General features: G+C 39.7%; 3 protein-coding genes and 1 non-coding gene across 5 annotated transcripts; 2 read left to right on the top strand and 2 right to left on the bottom strand.

The window, feature by feature from the left end:
* Nucleotides 1-2,075: 2,075 nt before the first annotated feature.
* LOC117774166 (transcriptional coactivator YAP1-like) lies at nucleotides 2,076-11,621 on the top strand. Of its 2 annotated transcripts, XM_034606360.1 has the most exons (9): nucleotides 2,076-2,557; nucleotides 2,888-3,127; nucleotides 5,374-5,573; nucleotides 6,326-6,480; nucleotides 7,399-7,500; nucleotides 7,743-7,846; nucleotides 8,059-8,177; nucleotides 8,437-8,537; nucleotides 9,327-11,621. In XM_034606360.1, the coding sequence occupies exons 2-9, from the start codon at nucleotides 2,924-2,926 to the stop codon at nucleotides 9,506-9,508; spliced, it is 1,167 nt and encodes a 388-aa protein (XP_034462251.1). In that variant the 5' UTR covers nucleotides 2,076-2,557; nucleotides 2,888-2,923; the 3' UTR covers nucleotides 9,509-11,621. The 2 variants fall into 2 exon arrangements, with proteins under 2 accessions (XP_034462251.1, XP_034462252.1); XM_034606361.1 differs by lacking the exon at nucleotides 7,399-7,500 and having other exon boundaries at nucleotides 2,322-2,557; nucleotides 9,327-11,618.
* Nucleotides 11,622-14,146: 2,525 nt separating this feature from the next.
* birc2 (baculoviral IAP repeat containing 2) lies at nucleotides 14,147-22,600 on the top strand. Its single transcript, XM_034606358.1, has 13 exons — nucleotides 14,147-14,226; nucleotides 16,113-16,947; nucleotides 17,063-17,343; nucleotides 17,524-17,826; nucleotides 18,014-18,302; nucleotides 18,911-19,010; nucleotides 19,173-19,251; nucleotides 19,338-19,386; nucleotides 19,659-19,901; nucleotides 20,006-20,104; nucleotides 20,459-20,614; nucleotides 20,896-20,937; nucleotides 21,482-22,600. Exons 2-13 carry the CDS (start codon nucleotides 16,854-16,856, stop codon nucleotides 21,673-21,675), a joined length of 1,929 nt encoding a protein of 642 aa, XP_034462249.1. The 5' UTR covers nucleotides 14,147-14,226; nucleotides 16,113-16,853; the 3' UTR covers nucleotides 21,676-22,600.
* Nucleotides 22,601-23,361: 761 nt separating this feature from the next.
* Nucleotides 23,362-25,449, bottom strand: rpl23a (ribosomal protein L23a). The gene is made up of 5 exons (XM_034606364.1): nucleotides 25,380-25,449; nucleotides 24,282-24,462; nucleotides 23,924-24,100; nucleotides 23,631-23,700; nucleotides 23,362-23,428 (listed from the first exon to the last, which is right to left on the bottom strand). The coding sequence occupies exons 1-5, from the start codon at nucleotides 25,447-25,449 to the stop codon at nucleotides 23,414-23,416; spliced, it is 513 nt and encodes a 170-aa protein (XP_034462255.1). The 3' UTR covers nucleotides 23,362-23,413.
* On the bottom strand, nucleotides 23,498-23,564 carry LOC117775001. Its single transcript, XR_004616163.1, has one exon. It is a non-coding gene; the product is annotated as a small nucleolar RNA SNORD42 (small nucleolar RNA).
* Nucleotides 25,450-26,445: the final 996 nt, after the last annotated feature.

The following is a 26,445-nucleotide window of genomic DNA, read 5'->3' as shown; positions in this document are numbered from 1 at the left end:
CATGGACGATGTAGACAAAATGAGTTGTATTTATGTCTAAACAACAACCCAGCCCGGTACACACCTGGTATTAACATGTGGTTTTTGTGATCTGATCACAAGTGGACAGCTCTGACTGTGTGTGTTCACACCTGGCATTAAAATGTTGCCCCACATGTGTCTCGTGATCGGATCTCAGATATATCACCTCCCCTTTCTATACAAACTAATATGTACATCATTTCTGTTCACAAAGACCAAGTTATGTTGTTTTTACCGAGTCTGAGTACACAAGTGTGTCCAGTGTGTGTGTGTGTGTGTGTGTGTCAGCACGAGCTAGCGAAAGAAAGGTGGAGAGACGAGTCATGAGAGAAAACATTTGAGTCATAGTGAAACTGCAGCAGGTCAGAGGAGGTCAGCTGAGTAGGAGGTCCTTCATATGTGGCCCAGGACAGACTTGTGTTCACACTGCTAAAAGAATGTGGACAGATTTGGACCGGATGTGGTCTGGCGTGAACAGATCTATATGCGATCTGAATGTGTTCACACCTGTACTTAAAGCTGTTCACATCAGATCTCAAAAACCACAAGTTACTACCAGGTGTGAACGAGGCCCCTGACACCTCCTTCCGATATTTACATGGACGATAAGATAAGGTAAGATAAAACTTTATTGATCCACACACTGGGGAAATTCAGTTGTTACAGCAGCAGGCAGGTCAGAATGAGGTAGACGAGAGAAAAAAAGCTTGAATAAAAAATGCTGAGTATGTACTTTATATACACCTATCCTATGTCGTTTTTGATACACTGGAACTTATGTATGTATATGTTTTTAATCCCTGTGTACTTGTAAAGTGTGATGATTGTAATCAATGTTTTATGCTGTATTTAGTAACTTTTTGGTAGTTATTTTATTTTTAAACTGATCCGGCTCTGATTCTGGAATAAAGCTTGACTAAATAATTTGAAACCTGTTAGGCGCTTGTGTGAGATTGATATACAGTTTGAAAGTGACCAAAAAAAATAAAACATTTGACAAGTTCACATAAAATGCTGCAATTTAGAGCTGATTGTAAAATTCTGTTGATGACGTCAGCAACTCATGAACCAACATTTTCGCCCACTTTCCGAGCTGTTGAGGTGGCGTACATGTGAATTTTTCCCAGATGGAAAACAAATTTTTCCGATTATATCTCACACCGCATGAACACACAGAAAGTCTCAGGTTTCCTCCTCAGTATCTCCTCTGTCTGCTTTTTTATTTTAACTTCAGCAGGAGAAAAGGCCACAAACTGGAAACTGCTCTGAGCCTCTGATTTATAAAAACACTTGTTCTCCTGGTATTGTCCTGTGCAGTGAAGGCTGGTGAGTGATGGTCCTGTTTTAAAGTATCTTCCATTAAAAAAACACTGATCAGCAACTTGTTAGCTTGTTAGCCAGGCATTATTCTGTGATGGCTGGTGAGAGAGCCTGTGAATAATAAAAACACAAGAATTAACAACTTGTTCTCCGGGTGTTGTACTGTGATGAATGGTGTGTGATTGTCCTGGCATTGTTTTAGAGTCTGTGAATAATAAAAATATGAATATACAACCCGGTGTTGTGCTTTCCCCCTGACTGCTGAGTGAGTGTCCTGTTTGACGGTATTTTTTAGGAGCCTGTGAACATTAAAAACGCACGTAAACAAGTTGTTCTCCGGGTATTGTGCAGTGAAGGCTGGAAATTGTTCGTAGTGTGTGAATATAAAAACATTAATAACCAACTTGTTCTCTGGGTATTGTCCTGTGCAGGAGACTCTGGTGGGTGAGTGGACATTTTTCGGAGCCTCTGAATATAAAAACACGAACAATCAACTTGTTCTCCGGATATTGTCCTGTGCAGTGAAGGCTGGTGAGTGAGTGGACATTTTGTGGAGCCTCTGAATATAAAAACACTAATAAACTACTTTTTCTCCGGATATTGTCCTGTGCAGTAGAGTCTGGTGGGTGAGTGGACATTTTGTGGAGCCTCTGAATATAAAAACACTAATAAACTACTTGTTCTCCGGATATTGTCCTGTGCAGTGAAGGCTGGTGAGTGAGTGGACATTTTTCGTGGCCTGTGAATATAAAAAACTGTGATAAACAATTTGTTCTCCGGATATTGTCCTGTGCAGTAGAGTCTGGTGGGTGTGTGGACATTTTTCGGAGCCAGTGAATATAATAAGCAACTTGTGTTGTTTATTAGTGTGTTGTCCTTTGCAGTGTTGTCCTGTGCAGGGATTGTGTGTGTCCTTGCAGTGAAACATTTCCCCCGCAGCTGCGGCAGCTTTAAAGCCTACAGCCCCGCCCCTCAGCACTATCACATGAATCTGGACTCAACACTGGATGAGAAAAAAAAAAAAAAAGTTTGGAGCTCTCACTTTTCTCCAACTACCTCCATACTTTTTGTTTCTACGTTGGGAGGCTTTAACGTGGAATCATCGGAGGCCAGTGTTGATCTGCGTGTTTTCGCTCGGCTGTGATTCTTCAGTTGAGTTTCCTGCAGGATTACACAGGGAGGCAGACACGGAGGAAAACGGTCTGGCTGCTTGAAGGTATGTGGGAGGCTCGTAACGTGTTGCACACCGCGGAGCTTTGGTTTTGTTTTTTGTCTGCGATTCGGCGCTTTACACCGCACAACTTCGACTTACACACCCGGAGACTGTTCGTGTTTTCGGAGCCGATTAAACTTCCGAGATTGTTGCGGCTTGAAATAGACTGAACGACGCGACGGGAGAAATCAGGGTGGAGGGGAGGAGGGGGGGTGTCTGAGGGCGAAGAGTGTAAACACAGCCGATCATTATAACTCTTAGAACCGCGCGCACACGCATCCGGTCGTGTTTGTTTGTCATTGTTTGTTTGTTGAACTTAATTTTTTTTCCCAGATCTGCTTCGACACCAGCAAAACTTTTTTTGGCGACATGGACGCGCACCGCGGCGCGCCTCCGGCCGGGCAGCAGATCGTGCACGTCCGCGGGGACTCGCAGACGGAGCTGGAGGCCTTGTTCAGCGCCGTGATGAACCCCAGCAAGGCCACACAGCAGCCGGCCTCCCTGCCCATGAGGATGAGGAAGCTGCCAGACTCCTTCTTCAGGCAGCCGGACCCCCGGGGCCACTCCAGACAAGTACTGATACCAATGCTATTACCAATACCAGTAACAATTCCAGTATCAATACCAGTATCAATGCCAGAACCAATATCAGTACCAGTACTAATATCAGTACCAATGCCAGTACGAATACCAGAATCAATACTAGAATCAATACCAGTACCAATGCCAGTATCAATATAAGTACCAATACCAGTACCGATAACAGCTACATAAATATGCACCACATTCATGATAAACAACAGCAGCTGTACGTGGTGCATAGATGTACCGCTGTATACACCATAATGCACATATATGGATATAATATATGATTAATAGGGTGAATTTGAGTAATCTGGGAGATTCTTTTGCAATTTGGACTTCTGCGACTTATTCCGATATTTGTTGTACATATTAGATCAAAATATTGTACCTTTCTGTATTCCTTGAGATGTTTTCTAACCACACCAGCAGAAAGAATGGAGATATCGTACTCCGAGGAGTATTTTTACTGTTCTTTGTGCCAAAAAAGACAAACAAACATGCAGGTGAGAGTCCATCATCATCGGTCAGCCCATTGTCTTCTCCACATGTTTGGTGAAACCAATGGCTGCACCCCACAGGACAGTCACTCTTCTGTGCTTTTTGGATCATCTCTGTCCTAGAGAGCAAACTGATTATGTGCTAGTTAGCTAACCAGACACTCAGTTTAAACAGACACGGACAGGCAGTATTTACCATTAACTCCTGTCTGACAACTGCAGACCACATGCAACATCTCTTTGGTTTATCTTTTTCTTATTTACTTCAGGAAGTCATTAAATGCATATTTTTCCCATTTATAGAACGTAAATAACTGTCCCAGATTCCCAGAAGCATGCGGTCCCACCTGAATAATCATAGTTGATAAAGTGGGACAACAAAAAAAGTTTGGAAAAAAGATCATTTAAAACACATTTTCAGCATTTTGTTGCTTGAATACGTCACAAACATAATTTGATGACAATCAGGAAAATTGTCTTATTCATGACAGATATATCTTTAACATTAATCTTCTCAGAATCTTATGTCATTGACCTTGTCATGCAATCCTTCTGAATAACATTGTCCCAGCCCCTTCCTGTGACATCACCCCCAAGAAGTGCTGTGATTTCAGTCACATGATATCCATGCTAACTTTTAGTAAAAGTGCTGTTGACTGGATTTTGTTACTATATATTGATATAATGCTTATACATTGTGCAAACACAGTGAGGAGATGTCACACATAATTGAGCTACCTCAGATTTGTATAAAGAAGACTTTAAAACCACAACCTTCACTCAGGAGCAAAAAACTGTCTTTAAACTTAAAATAAATAGAATGTGACATATCATTGACATTTTCAATCTTGATATATTTTTGGGTAATATAGTCCAGCCCTACATGAGAGGCCAAAATATTCTGCCCAATATGACATTGAAACAAGTAGTAAACTGATCAGTTAGGACTGCTTAGTAATATATCTGTCCTTTTTTCCCTTAATTGATCAATTAAAATAAAAAAAATTGTCAGGAATAAATAGTGGAAGATATGACTGCCCATCATAATATTTTATAGTCCAAGAGTATTTTTAATTCAAACTATGCTTGAAAACCCAAAGATTCTCAGTTTACGCTCACATGTAACAGTGACGAGCATCCGATCCTCACATTTGAGAAGCTGATATAATAATCACTTTTATACCAAATTAGCTGCCGGTAAGTTTCTGCGATCAAGTAAAATACTTTCAGCTATAGCGTGATCATAAATATGTATGTTATGCCATTTGTTCTGCACCAATGTTGATCATTTTCTGGTTCCAGCTTTTCCAATGTGAGGATTTACCTCTTTTCTGTTACATTGTACAAACCATCTTGTAAAGTAAAACAACCGGACGTGCGAATGTCCAGTTTCACTCTTCTTCCTCTAAGCGTTTGTTTTTCCATCTTCTCTCACTCTGGTATTCATCCAGTGGGAACTGTTGGGTTTTCTCTACAAACTTAAGGTCTCAACCTTATTATGTCATGATTTGGCTCTTAAATTGGACTGAACAGAACATCTCTTATTACAATCGATTCTTCATTTTTGCCATGGACTTTTGTGTGAAGCACTTTGTAACCTTGTTTAGATAAGTGCTATACATGTAAAGTTATTATTATTTTATCCAGCCTTCTTCTTCCTTCTGCCTCGCACTGCATTTCTGATCGCCACTCGCCGCTCGTCATGGCAGTTTGTAAACCCTGTTTGTTTCTCGTCAGGCCAGTTCGGATGGAGGTGTGTGCGGCTCCCTCACTCCTCATCACGTCCGCGCCCATTCCTCCCCAGCCTCCCTCCCCGTCAACTCCCTCTCGACTCAAGCAGCGGATGTAGCAGCGACGCCGATCATACCTGACGACGTGCCACTCCCCCATGGCTGGGAAATGGCGAAAACGCCTACTGGCCAACGATACTTCCTCAAGTAAGAGGTCTACCTTCTGTTTATCACCGTGTTTGATCTGTTGCTCGGCAGGTTACTCGAAGGGTTTCTGTTTAGAAAAACCCAAAGAATTGACCCTGGCTTGTTCCAACATCCAGATTTCTGCACTTGAACGCATCGTATTTAATTGTCTTTTATTTTATTTTTTAAAATGTCAGATATTGTTGAAAAGCACTGCAGGTAATTTCCCAAAAGCCCAAAACAATATTGTTTTTTTCTGACTCATTGTCAACTTGCAAATCCTCACATGGAACCAACTTAGTTACCTAAAAGATTAAGATTAAATTGTCAAAATTGTTTGTTTGATTTGATCTAGATCATTATAAACGATATCTGACAAACATTCCAGCATTGAGATGATTAGATGTCTGTCCTGCTACAGACAGTAGAGTGAAAGACTGGAAAGAGAGGAGAGACATGCAACTGTGTAGATGTTACCAGGACTCAAACCCGACCAGTTGCATGCTGACAGAAAATGTTCCAACAAGTTTTGCAACCATTGCGGTTTCAGCTAGTGTCATTAATGAGAGCACATGGCCTGACAGCTCACACTCGTGTCAAAGGCCACACCAGCACGAGCAGTGACATTTTGCCTGTGCAGGTGTAGATGTGTGTGCACATCTGGTCGTACAGGTAAATCAGGTCCGAGGCAAAATGAGCCTTGTGCATCTCATCCGTCAGGTTACAATGGTTTGACAAATGCAGATACGTTTAGACTTGTTGTGTGTTTGCAGTCACCTGGATAAGACAACCACTTGGCACGACCCTCGTCTGTCGCAGCTTCAGTCGGCTGCGACCCAGCATCCTATCACCGGCACGCCGATCCATGCCCACTCCCTCAGCAACCCAGCGCCCGCTACGCAAGCACAAAACATCAATCCAGAGACAGGTATCACTCTACTCCCCCCGTCTCACCATCCAGTTTCTCTTTAGAGCACACTCCTGCCTTTCATAGTTCAACTCCATCTCCAGCTGGCAAGGTCTTTGCTGGGTGTGTTTTCTTCAGGGATTCAGTTCTTGGTGTCAGCATCTGTGGTTTTGTGGTGACTTTGGTTGGGAGCGATCATGTTAATGGGTAACACCCAGGGTGAACTCTAGTGGTGTCTCCCTGGTGACAGTGCACGATGGAATCCGCATTTAAAAGAGAGATGGGTGAATGTATCTTTATTATTAAAATGCCATTTTTATTGTTTGCTCATTGTTGTCTTTTGAATATATATTCCCCCCATGTGAATTTGTTATCGAGTCGGCTCACCCAAAAATGCAACCTGCAACACAGTAAAAGACAAAGTGGGATAAACAGCGGAGCATTTAGCAGCTGCAGGTCCACACATTTCTCTCAGGAGGTGGTAGAGACCAAAAACTGAGCTAAAAGAGAGACTTTCCCAAGTGGTTCAAATTTATTAATGCAGCTTTAAAAATGCAGAGTGTATTTTGTCCAGAATAATGGGGACAGTGTTTCTGGAATAGAGGAGTTGTTATGTTGTAATTTGGTTGAACAGACCCTTAAATTATAAACTAGTCCCTCTTTTTTGACAATGAGCATTAACCCTGAGTATTGACACTAATCTTTTACAAAACCTCCCACCAACTGCATTTAGGCCCGGTGCCCGGTGCACACCAGTTTTACTCTTAGGAACATGCTTCAGCTATTTACCCTCTAACCTTCACCTCTATTCTAAAATCTCTACAAACTAGAAGTGACACAGACATTAGAGGACATGGGCTATTCTACTTTTTCCTCCCAACACCCCATGCACTCCATCAACCATTTGCCTTCTCACTGTGTACTTTCACTGCTGTTCAGGTCCAATGCCTGAAGGCTGGGAACAGGCTGTGACTGCAGATGGAGAGGTGTTCTACATCGATCACATAAATAAGAACACCGCATGGGTCGACCCGCGTCTAGGTAGCGCACTATCAAATTTGTGTCTCCTAAATTGACAATTCTTGTTCGTCAATGAGGAACATTTTGTTTCAATGTCCATCATCACAAGTTGCTGTTTAGCAGCAACAAAAGTAAGAAAGATCCCAAAGTAGTTTTGACATGTTTTTCCTTATATATGCCATTACTGAAATGTTTTATCTCTTTGAAATGTTTATTTAATCGTAAAAAAAAAGCTAATTTTTCTATGAATTTTTATGTTGCAGCACAGAAGATGAACCCTGGCATCCTTAACTTGGCACTGCAGCAAAGGCAGGAAAAGGAGAGGCTCAGGTGCAAACAAGGCCTCCCACCGCAAACCACACCACAGGTCAGAGGTCAAAGAAAACTGAAGCTGGATGTGCCACTTCAGACTCGTTCAATTTAAAATCGCATTAAAATCTACAGAAGTTTTTTAAAGTTAGTTACTGTGTTATCCGGTTGCATTATGATATTCGGTTGAGATTAACCAGTAATAAAAATGGTGTTTCACGTCAATACAATTCGAATTTAGATGACAGCATACGTGTGTGTGTCTTGTAGGAGGCAGGAGGAAGAAACCAGATGACCAGTGGGATGGACCATGACAGGAACGCACAGACGCTTGTCCCAACTCTGGATGTCAGGATCAGAGCCCCGAACTACGAACCTACTCTTAACGGGTGAGTTTAATGTCGTCATGTTCTATAACTGCAGTGTTGATTTCTAAAGCGTTGTAGTAAATCTTTAACCTTTTATCAAAGTAAAATCTGTATCTTTAATGTATAAATAATCTATGAAGAGACCAAGTTCCAGTAAAAATTTATTGTATATGTAATTTCTATGAAATGTACATGTCATTTCTAATATGCATTACATTTTTAAAGAGATAATATGATCACAAATACAAGAATGTTTATATGTGCATGTGTTGTTGTGTAGCGCTCACTCTCGCAACGAGAGCACTGACAGTGGTCTGAGTGTCAGCAGCTTACCCCGCACATCGGACCACATGTTGAGCTCTGTGGATCACATGGACACTGGTAATACACATACACACACACACACACACACACACACACACACACACACACACACACACACACACACACACACACACACACACACACACACACACACACACACACACACACACTACACCGTACAACAACAATGTCATAGATAAAGATAGACCTGGGATTTCTGCTGTGAAAGAGCAGACTTTTGAGTTTATTGTTTATTTTATTTTTCCGTATTTTAAGCCTTTATCAGACATGAACTCCGGACAATGTCCAGAAAATTGGGTCAGGACATTTTCCCAAGTTTCCAAAAATTCTCGAATCTCATTGTCTTTCCAAGTTGACATCTTCTTCTGTGTCTTCTATACGTGTATGACACCTCCTGAGATTTATATTCTTTTTATTTATTTATTATCAGTTATGCATTAACTGTGTGTTAAAAACACTATTGAATAGACTTCCCAAACAAATCAGCAATAGCACAAAATATAAAGAAAATAAAGAACACACAGAAGTTTCTCTTTTTATCAAGTGGCATCCAAATGATGCCTCTGTAATCTATTTATTTATCTACATTTGTGCTTTCAGCAGCTCCCCTCTCTTATTTCTTTGTATTGATTTTTTTTTTTTCATATTGAACACAAGACAAAACATGAATTGCACATTTTATTTCTGTATATAAATACTACCTGATCCATGTGCAGCTATATTAAAGACACAGTCCTCGATTTGGGGCCAAACAGCTTGATAGACTTGATCTTTTACATTCTCAACACAGTTCAGACATTTTATCTTCTTCTCTGACTCGTGTAGGCGACTCTGGCGAGAACTCCTCGATGTCCCTACAGGAGTCGATGCCCGTGCTCCCGATGTCTGAGGGCGAGGAGCTTATGCCCTGCATCCCCGAGGGTCTCAGTTCAGACCTTCTGATGGACATGGAGACCGTTCTCTCTGGATCACACATGGACAGGGACAGCCTGCTCACCTGGCTATAGACACGCCCAGCCACCCCCGACGTGTGGTCTGACGTCACAACATGACTGAGAACTTTGGAGGATCTTTTTTTTTTTTTTTTGCTTCAGAAGTGGTACAGAACAAGATTACTGAGAGAAAACGCTACTGTTGTGTGATGGATACCTAACCCTACTCACCCAGAGGAATATAAATACCTGACTCTGACAGAAGGTGGTAAGCTGCAGTGTTTTCCTCTTTTTTTGGGCCTGGTTTTACAGAGGTGCATGACGGAGCATCAGAATTTTCACAACACTCCTTTATTTTTAGTTATTGGCCTCAGTTGATGCTCCCCACATCTCTGGTGAAGTAGTAGCTAATTTTAGGTAGCAGATTTTTTATTATCCCCACATGGGTAATAGTGTTTCCAGCAAGCCTTTACAGAACAGTGTCAAGTTTAAAAGAAAACTCTGCATGCAAAAGTTACAGAAATGCAAAGAAAACATGTAAAAGATATTTATTTAAGTGTAACAGAAAAATAGCATCACATTTAACTCTTATTACATAGAAGCCTGTGGGACAAAAGACTCAACATCGCAGTAGTGCTACTACCTCTAAGCAGCCTGTGATCTCTGATTCCAATGCACATGCTCACAGTGGTCAGAAAACAACAGAGTTGCAAGAGACAAATCAAAGAATCGACACTATTTAACACTACATTGGTTCCACAAAACCATAAATATCTTGCTCAAAGAGACACACTATTATGACACAGAAACATGAGGAGGAAGAGGACGCACCCTTGTGCTCACAATCCAAAAAAGGTATTAAATAAATGACTTAACATTCTTTAGTCGAGTCATTTATAAGACAGTGTTGAAGACTTCGGGGCTGCTCACAACCAAGATTGTAATAACTTCCAATCATATCTCTTTCAAAATAAAGTTCAGGAGAATAAGCTTTGTCTTTTGTCACAGTAAAAGCCTCATTCCTAACTAATCAAAGCACTTAGAGAAGTAGAGGCTGTGTCGAGGAACTCCATATTGAAACTAACATGAAAGTGTGTTTGTATCTCTTGTGTCTCGTGGTAGACGGTACCACTGGAATGTATTGTTGATGTCTCCTGTCATTGAACACATGGTCAGTATAACGCAATCCAACACAATACAGGGTTTCCTCTAGGAAACTGTAATCCCCACACATCTGGTCTTGTGATCAATTCAGTTGGTAGACGACGACTTCAACAGTAGCCACACTCATTAGAAACAATATATAGTCTATGCTGTGTGAAATAGCTATATTTTACCCTCTGGTTAGTTTTCTTATATTCAAGTGTTTGTTTGTTTTTTCTTTCGAATAATCGCCTGCATCTGCGCCAAAACAATCCCCGTCCTTGAAGTTACTTATATCCAGATTTTGTTAATGCTGGATTTTAGGTGTTTGTATTGGTTTGCATTTTACTGCTCAGTGTTCTGGTTGTTTTGCCCACTCAATCATTGAATATAAGCGTCACAAAGGTAGTATTTATTGGAGAATTGTTTTATCAGGTTGCATTATATTGTACAGTTGTAATATTATTATGTCCACCCCTTGTTTTAGAAATGGGGCCATATAATTTTCATCACGGCCTGGATGCTTGGTTTTCATTTTATTCCCTTTTCTCACTTTTTCCACTAATGGTTTGATACAGTAATACAAAACTTCCTGTCTTCCAGAGAATGACATAAAACCAGTCAAAGTATTTGTTTTAGTTTTGTAACTTACAAATCATCTGCACTTGATACCATTGCAGATTTTTTTCGGGATGAATGGAGTAAAGATTTAGATTTTCAGATGCATTTTCTCAAAGGTTTAGGCATCATTTGTTTCCCATAATTTCCTAAATTAATTGACAGACCCTTGAAAATTGCTCGAGTAAAGTCATCATTAAGAGTGAGCATCAAGTCTGCATCTCTTTTTCAGCTGTAGTTATGCAATTTGGGTGCCGATTGATTTGAAGAGTCTCAATTGCATTAACAAACAATAATAATGTAACTCTAATATAAAAAGTGCAGTTTTTATGCTCACTGTCTTAACGAATTGTTTCTTACTCTGAGGACACAGCGAGATGCAGATTCATCTCAAGGTCCATCAAAATTAAGACATGTCATAAATCTTTTCTCCACCACTCAGCTATCTTCTTGGTTTCCTCATGTATATTTGATATTAATATTCATGATAACTCACCATAGATGCCACATATACCAATCCTCATCATCCTGCTCTTAAAGAATCTGTCTTGGCTCAAGTTTCCCCCCTTGCAGAGCGTTGTTTTTAGTGGGAATGACAACAAATATTGTGCCTTAAAAATGGGTGTCAGGTTCGCATGAGTCAAGGACTCTGCTCCGCCTCCTCAGAAACACAACGTACTAATTGTGGATGCTGTGTTCTTGTTATTTTTTGCTCTAACAACAAGTGCTATCTGTAATACAGAGGGCAATCATCAATATGGGAGAGCTCTGTAACTCTCCACTTTTAGTTAAACTATATAATTTTGAGTATATGGTCTATATAAGCACAGACCATAATCTGTTTTTTTTTCTGCAGTGTGTTTATATTTTATCTAATTTTGAAGCTGTTTTATTACTGGTGAGATCATTACTTCTAACCAGCTTCCTTTTTATATATATATACACACAGTATATAGAGGTAAAGAATGATTTCACAACATCCCCAAACAAAGAGCCACGTCATCTTTTTTGTAATTTCTTTCTAAATTAAAGTTCCATGGGCTCATACACATAATGCAACACACTACCTAGCCTATTATTTATCTTAGCATGCATGACACTACGACGCTATGTATGTTCAATATACTGTTCATTATGTTATTTACAGAGAGTTTGGAGGCAATCACACTTGTTTTATACCTTTTTATGCATGTGCTTTATATAAAATACTCTCACTGTAATCATTTTAAAGAAGTTTCTGTTTAATAAACTTTCAAATACACTTGACCTGTAGTCATTGCTACTCATGTTTTAGTGTTATATAAAACTGCTTTGTATCATGATAGTATTTTTAAGTTTAACTTTATTTAAAAGAAGTTATATGGAAAATGTGTCTTGAGATATGCAAATACTTCAATAATGACCAATTATTTTATAAAGTGCACTTTTCACAACAACCCTTTCCATCCATCAGTTTGTTTGAGTGCAGGTTTATTTACATATCTGACATAAAGACTGTATGATGAGCAAAACATGAATTGCACTGCTTGTAAATGTGCAAGCTTCAAACTCCAGTCTTTAACTGCATTAGGTTTCTGAGCAGCAGTTGGCACATTGGGTTGTCAGTTTATGTAAAAAAAATAAAAGTAAAGGCAATTATTATCCAAAATGAACAAAACATTTTGTAAAATCTTGAAACGACATTTCTCAAACAGACCTATATGCATTAAAGGCTATTTGAATTAAGATGGAGAAATTCATATTGTACATATATATGTATTTACTGTATATTAAAATCAACATTATCAGCACAGAAGCAGTTAGGTGTACTGGTATTCAATGTCACTATACCTTATTACATAACCTATAACAGTCATAATTTATCTGAATGAAAATAATGTAATAAACTCCATATAGCACTTTGAAGAAAAACACATTTACAAAAGTGCTTCACCGGCATAAAAACAGAAAGTACATCCAGTACAATTACGAATTTTTTTCCGATGTAGGGTCAAAAAATAGGATTAAGTAGGATTAAGTCCCTTTATAAATGCGTCTTTCTGGTTACAATCTAAGGATTTTTTTACCCATAAATTGATACTTTAGAGCACTATTAACTGTAAATATTGGGTTTTAATTATTATTTAACTGTTTCCTATTGCTTGCCTTAAATTTTTCACTTTTGTAATTCTTGTAACTGTGTTTTGAAAGGTGTTTCAATAAAGCTTATTATCATTAGCCTTGAGGGAACGCGGGAAAAAATGCAGCCATGACAGGAGTCGAGATAGTCATGGCAACCACTTTTTGAAAAAATAAATATGTTTGTATTTAAAAGTGAGGCAAGCTGGAGGGCGTGACACACAGCAGTAGGTGGAGTCTGCTGAGGAAGTGAGTGGAAATGCCAGAGACTAATCTGCTTAAATGACAGCTCATGGTTTCTGTAACCTCCTGACTTGTCTTCAACAAGGCCTCCACTTGTAAGTGTCTTCTCCTCTTTTATTCCTTGTACTGTTATTTTGAATTAAGCTTGAAGTTTACATTTTGTAACACAATATTGTTGTTGAATTAATTGAGACAGTATCATGTGTTGTTTAAATGCAGTTATCAGAGGTAGATCTATGTTGTAATGAATCAGAAATGTGTCTTTACATTTTATTTTCATTGAACATTTGCTCTCAAACACACATACATGTATGTTATGATGTGTTAAAAGTGACTAAATGAGCAGTGTCTCTGTAGATCTTCATTTTCTGAAAGTATTTTTTCCTTTGTTTTTACACAACTTTTGACTGATTGCATTACAGACATTTTATAGATCAGCTGTCCAAAACAAGTCATTTTAAATGGCTGATTCTGACTTCTATAATCTCTGATAGTTATGTAATATATATATATATATATAAATACATTAGGGAGTATTTAGCTGAATGAATTCTTACCAGGTGAATCATCTCTGTTTCTGCCTCTTCACAGCCGGAAGTAGCTGGTGCTCCGCCGTGAAGTCCCGACTGTCACCGGGACTTTCCGCAGCGTCTCGGCTGGGCTGTGGAGCGGTGAGTGAAACCAGGCTCTGAGGAGGAGGAGGGGGATGACATGTCACCGTGTCGTCCCGGCTGTTTGGCACTTTCGTTTTCCTTTTCCCCGTGTCGCCGCGCAGCTTATTATTAGCAAAGTTTCGCTGTTATTAGCCTTAGCAGCCGTTCTATGTGCACTCCGCTTCCGTTTTGCTAGCGCCTGCTAACGCTAAGCTAATGCTATCGTCAGTTAGTGTTATCAAAACTGGTTTCTACGGGGGGCCTCGGAGGTCACGTCTCACGATAACTCAACACGTGACCTCGTGTTTAAGATTAAATATATCTACGACACGGCTAACGTTAGCCGCTAAAGCTAAATTCCACCTTAAATTAATCAGAGCAGCAACAGGAAGAGTGACCCGCAGCGGAAAGTACCGAACTCCCCTGACGGAAACAACCACTAATTTACTACACACTCTTTATTTGACTGCCAGCAGCTGTAATTTGAAGGATCGGTGAAGACATTGTTTGGCAGTTTTGTTTATGGGGCATTCCAGAAAATTTCCACTAAGGTTGGGCCGCCAGCTTTACTCCACATGTGTCTGCAGGGTTGGATTAACTGCGGTTTTGTTATAAATCTGTAAAACCTGAAGTGGAACATCTGCTCTGCCCAGGTCCTCCTTCCATTTTAATTCACATTGTTCATCAAATATTCAACTTATTTATTTATAATGTAATTTGTATATTATATTAAATTTAAGTTAATTAAATTAAAGTGCCACAGAAAAACTTGAGTAAGGTTATTTTAGTCCATCATAGGACTTCAAGGCAACAATTTCAATTATCAATACATGTGAGAAATTTTCCTTTTATTAATCCATCGGTTGTAGAGTTTTAAAAAATGGGAAAAGTGCCAATCATTAGTCCCTGAAGCCCATATTAACATAATGCAATGTCTTATTTAGTCTAACTAGCCGGCAAGAAACAAAATGTGTTGAGTTTACTATCATAGAAGATTAGAAAAAAGAACAATTATTCAAATTTTCAAAGCCAGTACCTGAGTGTTTGGCATTTTTGCTTAAAAAATAACAAATTATGAATCTGTCATTAAGTAGTTGCTGTGGATTTCTGTCTGAGAGTTGCTGTAAGGAGACCTCTCTCTAAGGTTTTAGAAAATAACCCGGATGAGGTCATCCGGGTTATTTCTATCTACGAGGAATGTGCTATTGGGTTTCATTGTGGGAATTGTAGTACCTTGAATTATGACTCGTACTATGGAGGAACTATCGGGTTATCTCGCCCTCTGTTGGTTCAATCTTGACTACTCCTTTTAATATCTGCCTCCTGTGTCTTTCCCAGCTTTATGGAAGTGTATCTCTAAATCTCTGGAGTAATCCTTTAACTGATAAATCATTCAAGACATTTGTAAAGTGAATTTGTCAAATATTTCCAGCTTCTCAAATGTTAGAATTTGCTGCTTCTGTTTTCGATATTTCAAAACTGTTGGGTCATACAGATCTAGAAGATTAAACAGATGATTCCTTGAAATTATAATTGGTGGATGTACTTCTGTGGAAAATTACTGTTAGGTGAATCGCTATTCACGCTGTAATAACTTAGTTGTAAATGATTGCACAAGATTTTCCTTCCCAATATTTGCTCCAAGTAGCTCATATTTATTTTTACAGATGTTGCACTTGAGTTAGATGCTATACTCGAGTTTGTTATACTAGAGTTTTAGTAGAATAAAATAAAAAGCAGTTACATAGATTCATACATTGATTATTGTATTGATGAACCTGCCAAAGATCGATTTTTATAACTAATACAGACAATTTATAGAGATTAAAATCCACCAGAAATTATTTCTACTTAACCTTTGTTTTCTGTTTTGTCTCTTGTGTTTTTTGTTTTCATTTCTACAGGTGCTGCTAACAAGAAAACAAAAGAGCAGATCCCATTACTCTACCAAAGGAGGATCTCGTTTTTCTTATTAGGCTTTTAATATTCAATAATGGAGGCTTAATCACCTACAAAAGGGGTGTCCAAGATGGGGGGAGGGGTTTGAGATTATGCGTCCCTTGGTCTGTGTGAATGTGAGTGCTTGAGACATTGATTTACTTTATCATTTAGTTTATAATGTTTTTACATATAATCACACCCATGTTTAGGTTGAGATGGTCAGTTTATGTTTTAGACTTGTTTCTGATAAATGTACAGGATAATAAAGCCTACATGGATCCTGGGTGATCCTGGGAAGACGCTTTTTAAGATAGTTCATCCTTTTTTGACTGCTCAGGATGTTTTGTTTGACTTACACCAAATGGGCCTGTAATTAAAACATAAATGTAGTTTCACCAGTTAAATGTTTATTGGTGGTATTCTCCAAGCGGTGCAGGTAATGTAGGTCCAAGTTCCAGATCCTATGCAGGGAACAGGATGTTTGAGGGGCATAAATATGCTGTGTGATGAGTTTTCATGCTTCGGTCAAAAGGTTCTTAAGTTTCACACTTAACTTTCTTTTCCTGAGTTGCCCCTCCCACATGATATTTTCTGTTTTGGTGTGACTGAGTGTGCGTGTGAAGGAAAGACCTTGGGTTTTCTCAAACCTCTCTCCCTTGAAAGGACATCACTTTTCCCTTATATCGCTATACTTCAATCTAAAAATGGAAACTCTTGTTCAACTCAAAAACAACCAGTTTTTGATGGGATTGTGTCGTAACGGACCTCCATCTGATCTACAGTATGATAACTCCTCAGGTACCAATCTTTTTTATTCTTGAATTTCACCAGATACTTATGTTTATAATTTATTGTTGTATTAATCTGCCAATCTTAAGAAAACATGCTAATAAAATGTCGTTTTCCTCTGCAGAGCTCTTTCGCATATCCACCTTTGCTCGTTTCCCGACCTCGGGAGTCACAGAGCGAAGCCTGGCCAGGGCAGGTTGGTTCTACACAGGGGTGGGGGACCGCGTGCAGTGTTTCAGGTGCAACGTGACGGCAGACGGATGGCAGGCCGGAGACTGTCCGACAGAGAGACACAGGCAGCTCTCTCCTTCCTGCTCCTTCATCCAGAGCCTCCCGTCCACAGCCAACCTACTTTCCTCGTCTCACTCTGCCTTTTCCCCACTCCGCATTGCCCCAGCCATACCAGTAAGTTTATTGGTAGTTTCTTACAGAATAAGGGATTCCAATATTTCCTATATCTAGAAAAAAATCATAGCTGAAGAACTAAACCTTCTTGACAACAAAATTATTTGAAAACTGTAGTTGCCCAAACAAGTAGCATTTAGCTAGATGAGTATATTCTGACTGTAATTTTCTTTATTCTAGCTTTCTGGTCCAGGTCCAGCCGCTCCTAACCCAACAGTAAACCAAGGTGAAGAACCAGGGGGATACCTAAATATGGGTTTCTCTGCTCCGCCGCCCTCCAGCCCACTGAGCTCTCGGGGTGTAGAGGACATGTCCCACCAGAGACCAACATGCCACAACCCAGGCATGCGCAGAGAGCAGGACCGCCTGGACTCCTTCAATTCATGGACGCTCTCCATCATCACCCCCACAGAACTTGCCAAGGCGGGCTTCTACTATTTAGGCCAGGGTGACAAAGTGGCGTGCTTCAGCTGCGGAGGACAGGTGCTTGTGTGTGTCATCACTGTCATATTCAAATACGAACACTTAAGATTTGAAGTGACTTTAATGGAATTGATTAGTTTCCTTACCTGCTTGTCTTCTATGTTGTGTTACTAAATTGTATTACAGGCATTACTAACATCAGAGTGGAACAGTGGATGTGACAGAAGTCTTTGTTTTGTATTGGCAGTTGAGTAACTGGGAGCCAGGTGACAGAGCTGTGTCCGAACACCAGAGACATTATCCCAATTGTCGTTTTGTCCGAGGAGACAGAGCCGACGATGTGTCGCTGGCCGGAGCAGCAGGAGCTGCTTCTGGAGCAGTGACTTCCCAGCTGTCTGCAGGAGGACCAACTCTCAGTAACGTCTCCAATCCAGCCATGCAGCAGAGCGAAGAGAGGCGGCTCACCTTCGTCAACTGGCCGTCTCGTATACCTGTCCGGCCGGACCAGCTGGCTAAAGCTGGCTTCTACTATGTTGGTAAGGACTATGTCCAAGAGACAGTTATTCATCGACCTCATAAGAAATCTGAATACTGGACTTGGATTTAATCAGGTGGTTATATGCGTGTTTCCAATATCAACATGTGTATTTTCTTCGTAAGTGGCAATGAAAAATAAAAAGGAATTCTAATGTAGCACTTTTCAAAAACAGCTCCAAAGTGCTTTATAAAGATAAAACCTTCATGCAAAAATTCTAAAATTTAAATCTGAAAGCTGCCATTTCAAGGTCATGAACATATCACACTGAATGTACTCATAATATGCAAATCAAGTGTTGAAATGAAGTAATTTCTTCTGTATTGATACCAGTTAGATTTTTCCAGTCTGGGGGGATTCCACTGCAGACAGTTATTTGTCAGTGTCACAGTGTCAGTAATCTTTGTAGTGACACCTGGTTATAAATATCACAATCTCATGATCTCTAAACCTTGGGCCCAAATGTGGAAACTCTAGTACAAAAAGAAAGACGGGAATGTTCAAACAGTCATGTTTCGTGGAACGACGAATTTATTTATTGTTTTTTCCGTCCTTGAAACCCCCTAAAAAACCATGTGTCACACTTAAAGCTCTTTGTTTGCCCGCAAGGTCGTAACGATGACGTCAAGTGTTTCTGCTGCGATGGAGGCCTTCGGTGCTGGGAATCTGGAGATGATCCCTGGGTGGAGCATGCTAAATGGTTTCCTCGGTAGGTGCTGCTCTTTCAGTTATGTTGATTTGTTGATGCTGATTTAATCATTTTGTATCAGCATTATAAACTAGCGCCATCCAGCAGATATTTGAATAGTCTAAATACACGTGAAGAGGCTGGCTGACATGGATGTATTCCTGTGTCTCTGGTTCATTTCAGGTGTGAGTATTTACTCCAGGAGAAGGGACAAGAATTTGTTCACCAGATCCAGGCTCGCTTCCCTCGGCTGTTCGAGCAGGTGAGTCGACAGCAGGAAAGGTTTTCTCAGTTCAATCATTGGCCTAGAACAAGTTGCTTAAATATGTCCTCTGTTTTCTCCTCAAGCTTTTAACAAATGGAGACAGCAGCTCCAGAGAATTTGTTGATCCACCTGGTGAGTATGAAGTTACATAAATCTGAGAATTTAGGCAAGAGGGTCTGTAGATTCTCTACATCATACTAAGAATCAGCTGAACTGTACCGTGCAACAACACCCGATGATAAAACTTTTCATTGATCTGGAGCCTTAATAAAATCAAATGATACATTATGAAGGATACAAAGGGTCCCAGAGTGAAATGTTATGTTTCAAATGTCAAAGCTGAGGAGTCAAAGCTGAGGAGTCAAATCCCCCGGTCTGAAGTGTCTTCTCTTTCTTCCTCTCAGTGTTCCACCTCGGTCCCGGAGAGGAGCGGTCTGAGGATGCCGTCATGATGAACACCCCAGTGATTAAGTCTGCATTAGAGATGGGCTTTGAGCGGAGTCTAGTCAAGCAAACAGTCCAGAGCAAGATCCTGACCAGCGGAGAGAACTACAGAACGGTCCAGGAGCTGGTGTTGGACCTGCTGAGTGCCGAGGACCAGAAGAGGGAAGAGGAGCGCGAGATGCTGGCTGAGGCGATGGCATCAGGTACATGAAAATGGAGCAGACATTAATTCCAGTGTATCGGCTGTTCTCTGACCCTTGTGAAAGTGATCAACTATACATTATCATTATGTCTCTCTCTGTTTCAGATGGTTTCACGTTTGTGAAGAGACACCAGGCAGCTTTGATCCAGCGTCTAAAGAGTGTCGAGCCTGTGTTGGAGCATTTGAGAGAACAAAATGTGTTATGTAAGCTCATCTCTTTTGTGGTTTAGTCTGAGATTGACATTTACACTGAGTTAAACGGTTGTCAGACGACTCTCCAGTCAGAACAACAGCAAAACAGGAGTTAGGAAGTAAGGTATTAATCCCGCCGTAGTAATTGAAGGACAGTATCCGGAGTTGAAACTATTTAATGAGTATATCAGTTTTCCCCCTAAATATACACTAATTTGGAGATAATGCAGATATATGATTCAACATTATAATATTTATGTATTTAAGATCATTATTTGAGTCCTTATTTTAGCCCTTATCATGCAGCTGTAGCACTAAGAGTTGTGAAACCTTGATTAGGAGTAACTCTTCCCTGATAACCTGCAGCTGCAGAGGAGTACAGCAGCCTCCAGGCTCAGGCTACGCCCCAGCAGCAAACTGCCAGGCTGATCGAGCTCGTCCTCACCAAGGGCAACGCTGCGGCCGAAGTCTTCCGCAACTGGATCCAGAAAAACGATGTCCACCTGCTCAGAGATCTCATGGGTAATTTTTTACTCACATTGAAATAAGACGTTTTTCATGTTTTGGCCATGAAGGGTTGGGTTTGTGGATCAGCTTGTACAGAAACCATCAACATAGATTTTTAAAAATGTAATCAAATAACACAGCGATCAAACTGTAGCTCAGTGAACTCAAGCCCAGGTTGAAATCCACAGCACAAAAGTGTTCTGTCTTAAAAGAGAATTAAAAAAGGATTAGTCTTTGTTTCCACTGAGTATAAACCAAAGCGTGAGCTAACTCCATGTTGTCTTTCACATTTTCAGCCCAGTCAAATGAAGCTGCGTCACCGAGCCAAGATCTTTCAGGTATGAAGAAACCCGAGCCTCAGAGAGAACGTCATGTCCTGTCAAAATGAATGTTGTGGGCTTGTTATCGTTCACTTTGTAACTCCTATTTGAAAGTCATGGGAAATTTCTAAATCTAAGTTTTCAGAAGAGTAATGCAGTATTTTCGCACACCTAAAGCTCACATCTGCCAGTGACATCTTGAGCTTCCTGTAGATGTTTCGAAAAAGAGTCCCGGGAATTAAATCCTTGAATGGTTTGGTTAGGTGTTTAGATCTAATCTTTATCAAACATTTTGTGATGTTTTGTTGATCCAGCACCCATCAAGATTTCCCATTTTAATGCAGTATTTTCTGCATAAATTGCAATTACATGTATTGTACATTTAAGGAATTTAATGTTGAGATTTACAGTGATGTCCTGTTAGGTCCAGACACGTCAGGTCATTTGATTTTATAGTTAATACTTGTGTTGCTGAGATTTTGTAGCTTTTACACAAATTTCAGTTTTTGGGAACTAACAGGAATACAGATTAAGATGGAGACATTTTTCTTTCACTTCACAGACCTTCCCATGGAGGAGCAGCTGCGGCGCCTGCAGGAGGAGCGTACCTGCAAGGTGTGTATGGATAAAGAGGTCAACATCGTCTTCATCCCGTGTGGACATCTGGTGGTGTGCAAAGAGTGTGCACCGTCACTTAGAAAGTGCCCAATCTGCAGAGGTCTGGTTAAAGGCACTGTCCGAACCTTCCTCTCATAACCAGGAGGCTGAGCTGTGTTCCCTCAGTCTTGTTTCACAATGATGTGATTGAATGTAAAGCAATACAATATACATTTTTACCTGCAAAGGTTTTGCTTTTTTTCTTCTCATGTGACTTACCCATCCACCTTAAGAAATATTTAAGACTTTCTACATATCATTAAATCTGTTTTTTATTGTTAGGGCTGGTTTATAAGAGATCAAAAACATAAATATCAATATGTAAACCATATGAAAAATCTCAAAGTAATCAAATGATTTATGTTTTGCTGTTGCTGCCATGAAGTAAACAATCAATGGTAAGGCTTAATTTTTTTTACTTTGTCTGTCTGGTATAAATATCAATGAGATGGTCATTATGTATTTAGGGTCAAGCACAGGCAGCAACTACAGTGAGGGCACAGTCAATGTGAAGTGAATATAAATGATCACTGAAGTTGAACTTTCTGCCATTTGAATGTTTTATTCTCCTCGGCTTTGAAACATGTCTGACCGGGTCCTAAATCATGGTTTGACGCACCTGCTCCAAGTCTGCTTATTTTGACCTGAGAAGCTGAATCATTTTGTATTTTTCAACGAGGGAAAGCAAAGTCTCATACCCAAAACTGATGAGCAGTGATGACTATAAATAGTATTGCTATCAAACTGTATACCCTTCATTACTGTTAATAAGAAACATTAATATTCCATTGATATTCAAATTAAACATTTGTCACTTGGTGATAAAGCAGCATTTACCCTGGGACTTCAGTTAATACTGACAGCACTAATATCGGTCAGTTGTGTTACCATGTAGTGAATGTAGGTACTTTGACCTATATTAATAAACATAATTCAAACCCTATATCGGTCAGTGAGCATGACTTCAGTTAATCTTGTGTGGTTAAAGGCTCTTTAAATTGAACCCCGTTTGTACTGAAAGAAACAGCCACATTCATTGCATGTTATGTGAACATACAAGGTAAGGCTTAGGTTAAAAGTTGTGTCGAATTTAGTGACATCTGGTGGTGAAGTTGCATGTTGCAGCTGAATAAACCTCAACCTTCCCCTTCCAAACATGAAAGGGAACCTGTGGAAGTCTTCAGTTGTCATAAAAACTCAAAGGTGTTTGTCCAGTCTGGGCTACAGTACAAAACATGGCAGCCTACATAGTGAGGATTAAAAGTATTTAAATATAAATTAGAAAACAATTGTACAATTTAGATGAAACACAATAGTGAAAATACCAGGATGAGTTTTCTCCCTTTTTTTAACTTAAAAATCTGTGTGCATACTGCCAGTCAACTTGATCAAAATTATGGTTATTCGCATTAAAATATATATTATATAAACAAAACACTTCAATGCCTGGTGCTGTTAATAATTTTAAATTAGTCATGATCACAAACCCAGAAAATGTTGTAAAACTGTGATACACCAACACTGACCAAGACCAGTGTTTACATGAATGTGAGCATGACTTACACAGTGGTACTGTTATTAGAAATGTATGCTTTTACCCAATACTTCTGGATTGATATTAGTTAGTGAGACAATTATACACATTTACTCGCAAGATGGAGACTACGTATTTCCAAAATATCAAACTAGGAATTCACTTTATGCAGCTGGGATTTTTGAATGTTTAACTCGCAGTAGTTGCAAACGCATGGAAAACTCCAATTACAAATACACCAGGACAATAAATCAGGTTTAGTTTATACAAATTTATTCTTCCACAAGTCTCTTCAGCCACCGTTTAGATGATGCCAATCTGTGGAGGAAAAAAAGACAAATTACACACTGTTCATAGACAGAGTAGAAGAGCTGCACCTGCATCATCTGGCATCAGTGGTTCCTTTGAATGCATCATTGACATTCAGATAAATTTAAGTTTACATCATGTGCACAGGATTGAATTTCTGAAAGCAACCATTTGGTTTAACTTAAATAAAACTAACAATTTGAAGACTCACCTTGTTTGCAACATCCAACGCATCGTAATCTGGTGCGAGACGGACGTAAGCCTTCTTCTCACCATCAGGCCTGGACACAGATCAGAAAATACAGGGAAGAAGATGAAACAATGAAAAGACTGGTACGACAAATTTATTGCAAAGTTTATATTTACAATGTGAGAATAAAATCCTGTTCAAAGAATCTGGACTAAACCAAAGATGTAGTGCACAAAGTAATGCCATCAGTCCAGCAACTTAGTTTCCAACAACATAAAACCAGTCTTCAGCTCAGCCTGGGTGAAAATGTCTACCTGATGAGTGTGTTGACTTTGGCGACGTCGATGTCGTACAGCTTCTTGACAGCGTGTTTAATCTGGTGTTTGTTTGCCTTGACGTCCACGATGAACACAAGCGTGTTGTTGTCTTCAATCTTCTTCATGGCAGACTCTGTCGTCAAGGGGAACTTGATGATGGCATAGTGATCCAACCTGTAGGGAAAATATATATATTGAGTCAACAAAACACCCTCAAGTCTTCTAAATATGCTACCTGGGTGCATCAGTGAGTTAAAAAGCTGGAATCATGTTTTTTCATTCTTTGATCGCTTTGAGCACCATGTTTAGCCCCCGTCCGCCCATTTGTTGGCAGCATACAGTCATTGTAACTCACTTGTTCCTGCGAGGTGCGCTCTTGCGAGGATACTTGGGCTGCCTGCGAAGACGCATGGTTTTGGGGCGACGGAAGGTGGGAGAAGTCCTGATCTTCTTCTTCCTCTGGCTGTGGACGCCTTTGAGCACAGCCTTCTTGGCCTTCAGGGCCTTTGACTTGGCCTCAGTCTTGGCCGGGACAGCTAAAACAGAGAAATAACCATTTGTCAGTCAGCCGTTTTGTGCTCCTACAGTTTGTCATAGGCCACAAAATAACATCTCCTTTGGCCTTCACCAAGTATATAGAGTCACAAGATGATACAAGCTTCACTTGTGCATGACATCTGCTTCAGTGTTGTAGAAGCAATCAATTACATCTCCAGAACAACTTACTATATCTTAAACTGTTATTTAACCAACAAATATACATCGATATAGATCAATATAATGATTAACAGCTCACTGCTTCTTGTTTTAATACTGTGGCAGCATACAAACATAATAGCTACATGAACTTAATCACACCCTAAATAGTCATTTAGCCAGAAGCAGCACTACAACTTTTTAGCATTTAGCAGAATTACAGTCAACTATCACGTTAATGACTCACCTAGTGGCCATTAAAACACCTCAGCTAACATGATGAGTTAAGTTTTACTCTTCATATATAATCTTGCTCCCGGTAAAACAGAGGGTGAGGGTTCACATGTGGGTTCTGTGACGTTTCACATGAGCAGCGACTTCTAGCATCGCCAGAAGCACAGCTAACATGCTAAGTAAGCTATGACAAAATCTAGCACGACACCACACAATGAGATTAACTAGTTTAGATTCAACAATGAACAGTGTCGGAAGAAACCAAGAAAGAAGCGTAAATGTACAAGTGTGACGATGAGCCAGAGAGGCTAACATTAGCATTAGCTTGGCATCGCGTTGCAGCTAACATGCCGGAGCCCCACTCTAAGTTACCGACGTATTTCAACAGTTGACAGCGACACACTGATATAATTTAACCCGCTACAGCTTCATCATCTCATGTCGGACCCGGCTGTTAACGCTAGGAGACGATATTTATGAAATTCCTGCCGTTTATTCATAGAAAATGATCAGATTGACGAACCTTCCTTCTTCACCTTCGGTGCCATGTTGAGAAAGGAAGATTGAACGGGGTTTCCTGCCGTATAATGCATGGGCGAGAACTCATGACTGAAGTATCGCGATAGCAAAGAAAGTCGCACTTTCTTGAAATGATGAGTTTATGAATCTCGCTAAAAACAATGTTTACACGGTCTATGAACAAATCAGACACATCCACAAACTGCTCTCAGCTGCCTTTTATTTGATATGAGTATTTTATTGTAATTTACACGGATAATCCATTGTTTCCCCTTCATTTTAAAGAAAAAAATATTGTTAATTTCAACTGTAGGATTTTTGTGATTAATTGCACAATACATACACAGAACTGGACCAACTCAAAAGTGACTTTATACACTTCCAAGAACTAGAATGTCCCTCACTGGAGCACATTCCCCCACCAAGGCCCAACAGGCCCCTTATGAAACCACATTTAAATTCTCTAGATCCAGATTTGTGTTTGGATCTCCACTAAATTGCACAAACTAATAAATATCAGTCTCCTACACATTTTTGTAAATCAAGATCCATGAATTATTCTCTGAGAAATCAATGAAGATGTCTAAAAAACGACATATCTCACAATGTTAAAGAAAGTGAAAATAATAAATCTTAGATCTGCCCCCTGATCCAGACCTACATACAATTTGTATTTTATTGGGTTCATCTAACAAACAAAAACTGGAGGTAACTCTTTGATTATGTCACAACAGTCATTAATGTTCTCATAAGTGGGCCATGAAAGTATAGTATTGTTAGATATTGTACTGCATATGCACATTTAATTTTTTTGGCCTATTTTAGGGGGAAAAAAACTTCCTCCCATTTAATAAACTTCACTTCAGTTTGCAATAGAGTGAACCATATCACAAGCAAGTTCAAAGTATTTATCGTTTGAATTCACTTTTAGCTGCTGGATTGAGACTCTTTGTTGTCCTCAGTGAGCTGAAACGTTGATGTGACACCTTAACTGGTCATTTTAATGGGACACTTTGCAAAAGGAAAACAAGTTAAATATGTACATGTAATTTTGCTGGTGATATCTTTAA

Source organism: Hippoglossus hippoglossus, chromosome 14 (assembly GCF_009819705.1).
Source record: "Hippoglossus hippoglossus isolate fHipHip1 chromosome 14, fHipHip1.pri, whole genome shotgun sequence".
Taxonomy (NCBI): Eukaryota; Metazoa; Chordata; class Actinopteri; order Pleuronectiformes; family Pleuronectidae; genus Hippoglossus; species Hippoglossus hippoglossus.
The sequence above is the reverse complement of the archived record's forward strand: the minus strand, read 5'-3'. Positions and strand labels throughout refer to the sequence as shown.

Excerpts from the sequence above, each read along its gene's own strand:
- rpl23a (XM_034606364.1), bottom strand. The coding sequence starts at position 25,449 with ATGCATTATACGGCAGGAAACCCCGTTCAATCTTCCTTTCTCAACATG. Across the intron at positions 24,463-25,379 it reads ACCGAAGGTGAAGAAGGAAG|CTGTCCCGGCCAAGACTGAG; the intron begins GTTCGTCAATCT and ends TCTCTGTTTTAG. Across the intron at positions 24,101-24,281 it reads AGCGCACCTCGCAGGAACAA|GTTGGATCACTATGCCATCA; the intron begins GTGAGTTACAAT and ends TTTTCCCTACAG.
- birc2 (XM_034606358.1), top strand. The coding sequence starts at position 16,854 with ATGGAAACTCTTGTTCAACTCAAAAACAACCAGTTTTTGATGGGATTG. Across the intron at positions 16,948-17,062 it reads ACAGTATGATAACTCCTCAG|AGCTCTTTCGCATATCCACC; the intron begins GTACCAATCTTT and ends TTTCCTCTGCAG. Across the intron at positions 19,902-20,005 it reads GGCTGAGGCGATGGCATCAG|ATGGTTTCACGTTTGTGAAG; the intron begins GTACATGAAAAT and ends TCTCTGTTTCAG.
- LOC117774166 (XM_034606360.1), top strand. The coding sequence starts at position 2,924 with ATGGACGCGCACCGCGGCGCGCCTCCGGCCGGGCAGCAGATCGTGCAC. Across the intron at positions 3,128-5,373 it reads CCCGGGGCCACTCCAGACAA|GCCAGTTCGGATGGAGGTGT; the intron begins GTACTGATACCA and ends GTTTCTCGTCAG. Across the intron at positions 7,501-7,742 it reads ATGGGTCGACCCGCGTCTAG|CACAGAAGATGAACCCTGGC; the intron begins GTAGCGCACTAT and ends TTTATGTTGCAG.